Here is an 11,872-nt window from a genome sequence, read left to right as displayed (position 1 = left end):
AGGGAAAAAAAAAAAAAAGAAAAAAGAAACAAAAAGATATTAATACTCATTTACACTGCGTAAACTTGTACGATTTACAGAGTAAGTTGTATGAGTAAGATCTACAGAGTAAGTCAGTTGCGTGGTACTAGAGACAGAAATAAATTGTCATCATGATTCGTGAAAAATCTTTAATGGAATAAAAATAACCCCTATTTAACTCTAGTACTCTGTGGGATTACAATATCCAAATCCTCAGTGCTTTGCAGGATTGAAAACTAAATTTTCTACAAACTGCAGGAGTTCCCCAGCCTCCCATCATGAACTCTAGTGGACAGAATAAAAAGCTAGTGGGAAACAGATTTCCCAGGTTGAAAAATATTATTAAGGTGAGAAATGTGACCAACATACATTTGAGACATTATTGTATATCACACTTCTGGAGAAAGAGTCACTAAGCTACCTTTTATTAGCAGTTTCTACAACTTTTCTAACATTAGAAATACAGCAAAGATTGTCTCAAGATTTCAGTACTTGTGTAAAGTAAATGTTTCAAGTTAACAATATAATGGTTTATAATATAGAGAGCATTAGGTAAAACAAAATATGCACAGGCTAAATAAATGGTACTCGGTCTATGAAAGGTAGCAAGAAAAGCACCAGAATACTGCAAAAAAAAGTAGAGTTGGCTAAGGACTTAAAAGGAAAGAAAAAAAATCAGTGTAACACACTAGACACATAGGCTCATGGACCCAGACGCACAGGATAGCCTGCACCTATGGGAAAGTGTTACTGCGCATCTCTGGAGAGAGAAAAAAGATCCACGTCACTTTGAAGAGTGGTTTAGAGGAGAGGTGCTCAGCGCCACGGGAGGCTCAGGAACCGGCAGGGCTCGCTGCTTCCGACAGACTCGGCTGGAGCGCCACAGTGTGAGGGAGGGCAGCGTCCCGTTGGATGCGGGCACATCGCTGACGTGCTCTCTCGTGCCTCGCCTGCCCTGTTTGCGTCGCCTGCTTATTCCTTAAGCGCGGCTGATGCAGGGCAGGAAAAGCCTGCAGAATATATCCCTTTCTCACCTCCCCTTCTAGCCATCAAAATCCCATTGACTTAACATCTCCCAAAGAGATAATCCTTCAGCCTTGATCCTCACTCTGTGCCTGCTTCTCCATTTCAGTGGGAGGGGAAGACCTGGCTCTCACACGAGAACGGTGCCCCCAGCATCACCAGAAGTGAGGCTGCTCAGCGATCAATGTCTGCAGCCTTTTCACAGACTTGCCTCAGCGTGTGTAACTTACACACCAGGAAAGCCATCTTGTGTCAAGTCTTTGCAGATGTTGAACCTTTGTTTCACCTCGCCCAGCTTCCTCCAGCCCACCCCTTTGTATAAGACCTCATGATGCACACAAATAACTTCCCGTAACAACTCTGACAATCTCCCTGCTCCTTGCTTTATCAGAAGGTGCTGCTCTCCCTGCAGCAAGGTGGCAATTTAAATTTGTGCTTTTGCTAAGTGCCTAGCTTTTCACCCGATGGTAGTCAGGATGGGGCATAACGTGGAAATACACCAGCTGCGGCAATAATAACGGCGTGATGGAGCACGTGGCTACTCAGAAAACAAAGGGGAATAATTTTCCACTGTTGCTGCATCACAACCCCAATAACACAACTGAACATCAGGACTCGAGACTTGAGGGGGGGGATTCTCTCTACCACTGCAGACACCTACGCACCCGTGCAAACCATGTCAGTCTAACACAGAGGAGGGAGCGGGTCGGACGCAGCAATTAGGACGCCTAAAATTCTGCAGCATGGACTGGAACATGTTGTGCTGCCTCCCTTTCAGTTTTTTATTTGAGGACGTATCTGAGGAAATGGATTTCCGGGTCTGACTGTTCTGGGCCCGGATCAGTTTCTTGTGTTCCCGTATTTGTCTCTGTAAGTGGTTCTGGATGGCAATTCCCAGGGATTCTGCATCGAGGGAAGCACCGTAAACCTCCCACGTCATGCCCTGCTCGTCCCAAACAACATCCCTGACGTGTTTGGACTGCTTCACCTGCACTTTCGCCTCCATGGCTGGGGTGGGCTGCTTTTTGTTTTCCCCCAGGTTTGGCAAAGCCTGAGGTGAAGCAGGAAGAGCTGCTGTGTGAAGCTGGCGGCTGGACTCCTTGGCCTGGAGGCCTTGCTGCTGGGGAGCTGCTGATGGCTCTGAGGGAGGGGCGAGACGCGCAGAACTCGCACTCAACTCGGGCGTCAGTCCTGCCTGCGGGCTTTGGCCGCCGTCCGTCCGAGCCTGGCCAGTGTCTCCCCGGCCTCCGCTCTCCTCCTTTTCACCCGCATCCTCCGAGCATGCCTTTACGAGGACAGCGGCAGGTTGGCTGCTAACATTCATCCCTCCTTTAGGATCGAGCACCGCTGAGTCTTCTTCCTTTGGTTTTACCACAGATTGATTAGGAACGGCCTCCCCTTCACTCATACCCTTACTTTGCACAGGCTTTTGCTCAGAGCTGCCCAGGACCTCCTTCTCCTTGGCGTCACTGTCCGTGCTACAGAGTAAAGGTAACTGGCTGCTTCCTGCATCACGGACAACATCTCGCACGTTGTTCTTGGTTCCTGGGGCGGCGGCAGCAGAAGTGGTGCTTGGTTCACCAGCGCCCGACCCAGACTGCGCTGGAGTTTGATTACTGGCATCAGCCGCAAGCTGCTCAACGGGGATGGGCTTTGGTGGGACTGGAGCATCCATCGGCGGCCGAACAGCATCCTTGCCGTCACGGGCTGCACCGATCGTTTCAGCATTACCCACAGATGTCCCTTGGGAGGTAACGGCTGCAGGGGAGAAGGGGAGAACAGGTTTTGCATGATCTGCTGACGCTGGAGACACCACGTCAGACTGGAGCCCAGGCAGTTTGACAGGCTGGGTTTGGGCTGAAGCAGTCGCAGCCATAACAGTCGATTTTGACGTGATCCCAGGAGAACATGGGGACTTTTGTTGTGAGGATAAACTGTCAGTAAGTGCTAACTGGCTCACTCCCATACCTCCTTGGTAAATTACGTGCAGTTCTTCCTTCTCTTCTGGAGGAGGATTCCCTTTTAAGAAGGCAGCAAGGATGCTAGGACTGGTGGAGGCCGATTTGCTCTCCACAGTAGCCACGGCCTGAACCTCAGCATCTCGCCACGTCCTGCTCGCTGCTTCCTGAGTTAAAGAGCTGCTCTCCGGCTGGACCGTCATTGTACCCGTTTCTCTGAACTTGGAGAGCTGGGTGGGGCCTGGACTCCCTGGCTCGGCGTCCGTGTTGCGTACAGGACGCGGACTCTCGTGGCTAGACGGGGCTGGTGTCTCGCTGCTCTGCACCGCTTCAGTTTTATCTGTGGGATGCAACTGCACGGTGTCTGCAGCGCCGCTTTTTGCCTCCAAACTGGTCTGCAGGTCTCCCCCCAGGTCAGCTTCGGTGTGCCTTGCTGGCGAGGCTGACTGACACGCAGCAGAACCATGGTTTTCTGCTCCTCTGTCTTTTTCCCCTCTTTGCAGAAGGTTTGCCTGAGAAGTACGACAAGATTCATTACCCCTAACAGGGTCGCCCGGGGAAGAATAATTTAACACTTCAAGTGCTGGCTGATCGTCAGTCCCCTGAGGTTTCAAGGCAGAATCATCCATTCGCGTCAGGGAGCTCGTTTTTGCCTGGCTGCCTTGCACAAACTGCCGGGAGCTCTGGGGGGCTGGCATCATCTCTGGCCCCCGCCCCGCCGAGGGGGCTTCTGCCGCAGCGGGGGCTTCTGCCGCAGCGGGGGCTGGCGCTGCTGGTCCCTGGCTGTCCGCTGGCTGGGAGCACCCAGCAGGCTCTATGGCCGCAGGACGTCCCTCCGAAGCTTTGCTGGCAAGCCCGGGGGCGAAGGCTTCCTGCTGGCTAGCATCGTCCTCGTGGCATTGCTCGCACCTCTGCGCGCTGGCAGCCGCCGTGCATTTCAGGCCAAAGAAGCAAACTCCAGCAGAGCCGGACGGCGTGCACGGGAAGCCATTGCTGGCCCTCTCTCCACTGGGTTGTTGGGGCTGGTGCTTAGCAGGCTGCAGGTCTCCCAGGTGGTCCTCCTCTGCAGAAACTGTGACCAGGGAAAGCTTGGCAGATCTCAGAGGATCTGGTACAGTCCCCATGGACTGCCTCTGAGACGTGGTTTGCCCTCAGCTTCTCCTCAGAGTTTTCTCGCCCAGTGGTAGTACAACAGGGCAGGCTGTCAGCGACGGGTTTTCTGTGAAGTTAATCTGTTAATGAAAGAAACATAGTGTTAGCAGCAGTCAGATTTAAGAAGAAAAAGTACCCAGAACAGATTGATTTTTACAGCTTTGAGAGAAACACTTGCAGGCAACGGGGAAGTGAAGCACCTGACTCTGCCTAAAAGTCATATAAAAGACACAGATTTCAAGGATCTCTCAATTCCAAGGTCTGGATGGAGAAGACAACACTAGGGACAAAGGAACAACGGCTGCCCTGTTGATGATACATTAATGAAAACAACATGACATGCCAAGAGAGAGGGGGGAAAAAAAAAAAAAAGAAGTGAAAGCAGGGATGAACGGGAAGGGGAGCAGGCTTTGTGTGGAAATTAGAGGTCACAAAATAAACTCACTGTGAAAAAAATCCTCTAGCAATCCACCTGTGGAAGGAAAGGCTACTTTGCCTGTTGTGCCTATGTGAAGAACAGATCTGATTCCCACAGGACCCACCCTGTGACCTGACTGGGTCCCACACCTTCGCTGAGCACCAATTCCCCCTTCTGCTCATGGAGATCCCCTCTGTAACTCCACTACCGACAAGGACATGCTCACAGGGGACTAACGTGGATGAACCCAAACCTCACCGGTAAAAGGAATATGGAGGAATGACAACCTGCTGGGTCGTGCAGCTGAACACCAAGAGAAGCTACTGCACCGTACAGCACCAGGGCTGTGCACGTACTTACTGCTTTCACATTTAGATCCTCTGAAATAATTACAAGGAAGCCAGTTCGATTAATAAATGGAGGCACAGATGATCTAGAAATCAATTGTTGAGCAGGTGGTATGCAAGTGGAAGAGGGACATTGCAGCACGGCAAAGCAGGATGGGCCCATGCCATACCCAGTGAGGCACTGGGGAGGGATTTTAAGCAGGTGGAGCAGAGTTATCCAGGTTGAAATCCAGCCAAGACTGCAGAGAAACTGTGGCTTCAAAGAGCAAGTGATCTCCAAATGTGTTTGTTGGCTGGGCTGTCAAAAGGACTCAGCACTGCCCAACTCGGATCGTGCTAGAAGCCAAGGGCTGGATCCCTGTCAGCGTTCACAGAGTGGTGGTGGCCAGTGATGAAATCCCACCCTAGCCTTCTTTTAAATTGCAGGCTACCTATACTTGTTTAAAAGGCTTTCCCCAGCTTATGCTGCCAGCAAAGCACAGGTATGAGACTTGGGAGACATCCTGAACGTTTAAGGTTTTTGTTAAGCAGGGGGACGATGCTGGGAAAATAAGCGTACGTCTGTGTGCCCATGTCTCTGCAGGCGCACAGGGGAGTCTCCTTCGCTACGTTACTTGGGAGACGCTGCTGGAAGCTCACTTGTTCCAGACCCTCCCTATCCGCTAGCAAAATCAGCAAAAGCCCTTTCCAGAAAACATCCCTTACTATCCTTCCCTCTCTCAGCCTGAATGGCAGCTGTATAACTTCCTTAGTTTCTGTGACATTCATCCTAAATTTCAGCACCTTGGGGTACTTAGAAAGAGCAATGGGAGAAAAAAGCTCAATGAAAAGAAAATTAAAACAAATACAGCCTGCCTATTTTTCTAAGAAAAGGCAAGTGCTGTGACTTATTACTTATTCATTAAGCTTTATGTCTTCCAGGTATTAATAATTTATTATTTTTATACCATCTCTTTGGGCTCTGTCCAACCACAGATAGACACAGTCTGCTGGGTTAAGCCAGCCCTGGGAAACTGTGATCCTGCCCCCGAAGGATCCAGAGTTTCTTAGCTGCAATCTGTGCTAGCAGCCCTCCATCACTCCAAAATGGCTTTCCAGCACGGCTAACGATTGCGATGCTTTTTGAGAAGTACTGAGTTTATGTAAACCAGACTGCAAATCTGTGGAAGTTTGTGATCGCCTACAAGATGTCTCCACTACATTTTGTGCTCACTTTAAAGCCAGCTAATGTAGTCCTCAAGGAAAGGAGAGCTATTCCAAGCTGAACGTCTAATGACTGCGAGGAGAGGAGCAGATGGCTTTGGGCATCTGTTTGTCGAACTTCTGTTACTCTCCTCCTTCTTTTTCCAAGTATCGACACAAACCAAACCACTACATACAGTTGGGCAGGTCACATTTCTTTTGTTCAGATCTAGACTTTATTTAAGAACAACTAACCAAATAATGGAACAAAACCAACCCCCGTTTTTAGGATGAGATGTACTGCTTGGCAAACAGTTTCAGAAGAAAAAAAGATGGGAGAGAAAATCTATTCGGCTCTTCACTATACAAAAAGTGGGAAAGACAATCTGCATGCTGGAGCACCGTCTTTAACTCATACCTGCTCAGCAGGGGAACGATTCCTAATTTTTCAATAAAGTGAGTTAGTTAGTTCTGATCTGAACCCCCACATGAATTCCCCCCCCCCCATCTGTTTAGTGGCTCTTCACCAGCATCACTAGGAGCACACGCTTAAACGACTGCCACACATGCTAATTAAAAGCGATTGACATATAATGGCAACAGAGGAAATTCTGCCCCCAAAACACCTCCACGGACCTGTTCTCTGGTGTTGGACAACAGAGCATAACCCAGACATTTTGCTTGAACACGGGTTGTGGGGCTGGGTCATTCTACTGCCTCGGATGACTCTGAAAATGAGTTAGTTTATGAGAATAAGGTTTTTATAAAGACTTCACTGTCAAAATCACGGGAGCTATTTTCTTGTTAGACTCTTCACTAAGCCATCCTAATGACAGGAACCAAAGGCACTGTAGTAGCCTGAATAAATGTGGAAATTTTTGACAATGCTGTTGCCTAAGAATGAAGAAAAATCGGAATGACATATAAGTCTTAGGCAAGAGAAAAGCAAGCAAACCCAACTAACTACAGAATTGGAAAGGCATTTTTATTATTGAAGGCTTATTTATGATTACTGTCTCGTTTTTACTACTGGAGTCCTATTATACAGGAGTGAAGAACAACGCTGGGAGCTGTGGGCAACACTGTTCAACTGGCAAGGCAGTGAGGATTCTTACCAATAAGCAACACTGACTGCAAGCAAATACCTAAAAGAAACAGAAATGCAAAACTCAGTAGGAGGCCAAAACCCATGTCAAAACAAATCAAGATTGCTGATGAATATTTCAAGTGTTGTATGCCTGACCTGGAGCAATCATCCAAAGATTTCTTTTATCAGGAGGTGAAATTAGTGTCTCCACAAAGGTCAAAATCAATTTTTAGTAATAAGAACAGATTTTCTACACCAACACAATTCTCCTTCACCTTATTCTTTCAGACCAAATTAGTCTGCCTGACCGTGTCAATCTCATCTCAACATAGCATTTGTCTGGACCTTTTGCAATAAGAAGTTTCTAACTTTGACAAAGTAAAGAAACTCCGATTTATTTCAGTAACACCCATCCCCCAATAAAGCAACACTACAAATGTCCCTCTTGCTGCTTACGAGAATGTCAACAAAACCAGAAAGTCTGCATGTATAATAAAGCAAAACAAGAACTTTCCAGGAAATTCCAGCATAACATTCTGCCCTCCATTCCCTCTTGAAAAATCTGAAAATCTGCAAAAGCACAAATAAGACTGCCAGCATCTCTACTTACTCTCAATTTTAAAAAGAATTTAAAAGCAAATAATGAAAAACAATTATAAGGCAGCTCCCAAACTAATCAAGCACCCCTTCCTTCCCAATTCTGGATTTTCATCAGCCTTCCATTCCTTGAGCCCTCTCTTCAACCTTGTCTCTACAAATGGAAGGACTGAATAGTTGTCCTTAACAGTTCTAATTGCATCATATGATCTCTCAGAGCATCACAAAAATCATCATACAACTGCATGAGTTAAGGACACAGATAAACACCTGCTGAAGTAGGAATTCAGCTTCCCTTCTTGTCTCCTGGTCTGAGGAAAAGACAATGGCATGCTCCAACTCGTATTACAGCGCTGAATATACAGAACACAAAGCATGTTTCTTTAAATTTTAAACATACACCGTAATTATCTGTGGGACCAAAGACTGGCACTACCAATGAAGGACAGCGCAAACCAAGGACATAGCGATTAAAACACAAAAGAGGCTGCCCGGAGAGGTAAGATACAAGACACACAGCTTCCATCTTTCAGCATGCTTTGGGATGCGGACAGGAGACAGATTCTTACGCTACAATCACAGGGAAGCAAGGGGTGACAGGGGATGCCCACAGATACCTTGCGTACACGTGGTTCCCACAAGAGACGGGGTTGGCATTTCAAGGAGAAGGTGCACAAAGTCTCCCTTCCCCTCCCGCACCAGGGGACAGCACATGTTATCGCAGGTCACACCTGCAAACGCCGCAGGAACCCACGCCAGAGACAGGCAGGGAGGTGGACGGCAGAAGCAACAAGCCGAACGCCACGGCGCTGCAGCTCCCTCTGCGCAGGTGTTACGCAAAGTGGGCGACTGTACGCGGTGAGTGGCTTCTGACTGGCCCCTGCTGATTCAGTTAGCAGAGGTGCTGTAACACCTCAGCAGGTACTGCAAAATACCCCTTTAGTCCCTCACCATCCAGGGAACCGATGTGACTTTGCTCAGCCCAGATGGACAACAGCCTATTGCTAGACTGCTTTCAGTGCCATAAGGTAGGTGTTTTCTGCCCTTTTTCACTTAATCGCCTTTGGAAATGAGCGCCCATCTATTTATGAAATCCCTTTGCATATTAGGTCTGTATGAAATGCTGTGGCAATGCACACATGCGTGCCCCATGAGAAAAGGGCCTTTACTTGTACAAGCCCACTCCCTGGAAGCCTAGGCCACTCATTTTAGTATTAAAGTAAACACCACCGAACGAAACCCCGCAGCCCCTCCTAAAACCCTTCCCAGCACCTGCGCTAGAAGCGCTTTTTAACCACCCGTGACGCACGCTGCAATACTAAATCAGCTGAAACCACCGACCAAACCGCACCAACAGCCCCAAGGAAAACCTGGCTCCTGCCAGGGTTCTCGGGGCGCAGCCTGGCTACGCACCAGACCCCGCAGCTCTTCCTCCTGGATGCCGAGACACGGCCCGTGGTGCCGAGCAGGTCTGCTCACACGGGTGTCAGGACACGATGCTGGAAAATGGAAAAGGCAGAGGGGAAGAACGGGCAATCGAGTCCAAAAGGAAAAACAGAGGGTAAGTGGTTAAGAAAAATGTTAGGCTCTGCTTGTACTTGCTCTGTAATGGTAATAAATCAAGGAAAATTGGGTGAATAAACAAGGACAAGATGCACCGCCATTTTTTGTCAAAAAGAGATCGCTGCCAATTGGTCTGACAGCTACTGAAGATTTATCTAGCAGTATTTTGTACAAGCTGAAGAAATATATTTTCCTTGTTGCTGCCTCCTCTCATCTCGCATCTCTCTGCCAAGTACAGGCTTACACTCTGCAAAGTGCAGAGCATGGGAACTCCACTTTAGAAGGACAAAGCTCAGCTTAACCTGTTGCCCACATCCTGCAGATGAGAAAAATGGGTTAAGCCAGTCCTACCAAATGGCACAGCGGCCTCTGGGCCCAATCCACACTAAAGCAAACTGCTTTGCATCTTCTTTCACTTCACTGAGCTTTTGACTGAACCTCAAGTACACCCTTCCAAGAAGCTACAGTAACCTTACTGTCTACTCAATTACACGCAAAGCAATTCTGATTAATTTCAAATACATTTTTCAATCTAATATTTACAATATTTTCTCACTGCAGCATGCAGTTAGCATTGCCGGATTTTGTTTCTGCAGGTAGCTCTTGCGCGTTTTCTCTCTATGATCTCTAGACTCTTGCTGAATGCCCAGGAGTCCAGAAAGGGCAGTGTCCAGCAGACTGCAAAACAGGCTCGCCGAGACCGGATCTCTCAAGGGCTCTCAGGTACTTAGCAGTGAGCGCAAGGGATTGCCTATCTGTAATTTTGGTACTGCAGTGTTTATCCCAGTTCAGAAGTAAGCATCAGTCGCTCCATCCCTAGTGTGACTGCAGGATTGCCAGAAAAATTAGTACCGGCGTCAGCAGCTTTAGGTTGGGATAAAGAGAGTGCTCCCAGGAAGGGCTGAACCAGATTTGGGATACACCTCTGCTCCAGCTTCTGGCAGACGGGTGTGAACCAGTCTGAGTCCCCTGGCTGCCTGAGCGCAGGACGGTGCTGACAAGCTCATCCAAGAGTCTGGGCTTGTGAACTTGAGCAGAACCTCGCCCCAACACTTCAAAATGGTCTGAGTGCACCTCAGCAGTTGCCCAGGGACAGACGTGTGGGAATATCCGCAGCCAGTTTCAAACAAGCAGGCCCACAACCACGGATTAATAAAAACCGTGTGGTGACCGACCCTGATTCAGCTTTTCTGTCCTGCTGACAGCAGAATAATTAGTTACCCTTCAAGTAGAAAGATGTCCAAGGAAGTACGACTGCATCTCTGCTCTAAGATGGGATGTTCTAGCCCGTGTCTCATCTGTTCCCTGTGGGCAGCGCCTGTCTCGCCCCATCCAGGAGACAAGCAGCAACCACCACATCGAGCTCCGGTGCCTGTGCAGAGAGTCCTGACGGGAGCCCGTGCGCTGTTAGCAGTGCCACGATGTAAATCTTCTGCATGGATGTAAACTTCACTCCTGGGTGCATGTTGCTTTTAATCTCTATCAGCAAGTCATTGTATCAGATCACATTATCCTTTTCCGTACCCTGATGTGTACAGCTACCGCAGCCACACCAGTGACTTTCACTCAGAGGTTCCCCAGCACCAAAGCTGGGCTGGCTCTGCTGAAGAGGTCACTGTTCTCTGGCCATGGCCAAAGGCAGCAGGCTGGCACGTGGTGTGGAAGCACTGCAAGAGTGGCTTGTTTTCGTGGGAGTAAGGACCAAGCAGTTATGGATTTATGGGTGCACCCCGGTTTTGCAAAACTCTTTCAGGTTTCCAGAAGGAAAATGGGGTTGCTTTGTGCACCAACACTGTAAAGCAGGGAAAAACAGTATTTAAAAGTGGTAGAAAATATAGTCTCAAGAAGATTGGTAGAAATCAACATTTGGAAAGGAAATTGAAAATCCTGATTTAAATGAAGAATTGTGGCACCATCTGTTGCCCTTGAAGTTTTGAGCCTTCAAAGCTCACCTCCTTCCCACAGATTAAAAGTCTTTTCTGGGGGAAGCTGATATCCTCACGTAATCGCAGCTGCTAGAATCTCTCCAAAGAGCCCGATGTACGGTCAGAGGGGGTGGCGTGGGAAGGAACCGCAGGGGGGCTGGGTGGCAGCCTGAACGTGCATCACCTCCACACCCTCCTCCCCTCACCATCCCCCTCCTCTGCCCCACGTCCTCGTCCTGCCCCTCTACTTTCCCACTCAGATCATGCTCCGAGTGTCCTCCCTGCTAGCGGAGAAGGGTCTTGGGCAGCAGCACGGGGCTGCAAAGACAGGCTCTCTCTTCGCATGCTTCTTCCCAGGGTTACAGCACCCGGTAAAAAGGCTTTCTTTGGTGAGCCGTGTAAATATGCGAAAGTCCATGCTGAACGCCGGGCTTGCAGCAGAACACCGCCAAGAGCCCGTCAGTCTTTCTCCTCCAAGGTGAAAGGGAAGGATAAATGGCTTTATGACAACAGCCAAATCAAACAACAACTACACTGACTGGCAGCCAGCTGTAACAGTTGCATAAGCTACAGCGACACTCCTACCTCATATCCTGGAC

The 11,872-nt window shown here is 48.7% G+C and overlaps 1 protein-coding gene across 3 annotated transcripts in view; it reads right to left on the bottom strand.

Annotated features, from left to right (window-relative positions):
* Positions 1 to 423: 423 nt before the first annotated feature.
* Positions 424 to 11,872, bottom strand: part of GPRIN3 (GPRIN family member 3) — a 29,958-nt gene continuing 18,509 nt past the window's right edge. For all 3 annotated transcript variants that reach the window (XM_075751631.1, XM_075751630.1, XM_075751632.1), the window contains exon 2: positions 424 to 4,234. In XM_075751631.1, coding sequence (XP_075607746.1) covers positions 1,724 to 4,126 — 2,403 coding nt within the window. In that variant the 5' untranslated portion in view covers positions 4,127 to 4,234 and the 3' untranslated portion in view covers positions 424 to 1,723. The remainder of the gene's footprint in view (positions 4,235 to 11,872) is intronic.

Source organism: Balearica regulorum, chromosome 4 (assembly GCF_011004875.1).
Source record: "Balearica regulorum gibbericeps isolate bBalReg1 chromosome 4, bBalReg1.pri, whole genome shotgun sequence".
Lineage (NCBI taxonomy): Eukaryota > Metazoa > Chordata > Aves > Gruiformes > Gruidae > Balearica > Balearica regulorum.
Note: the sequence above shows the minus strand (reverse complement) of the source record. Positions and strands in the feature narration are given on the sequence as shown.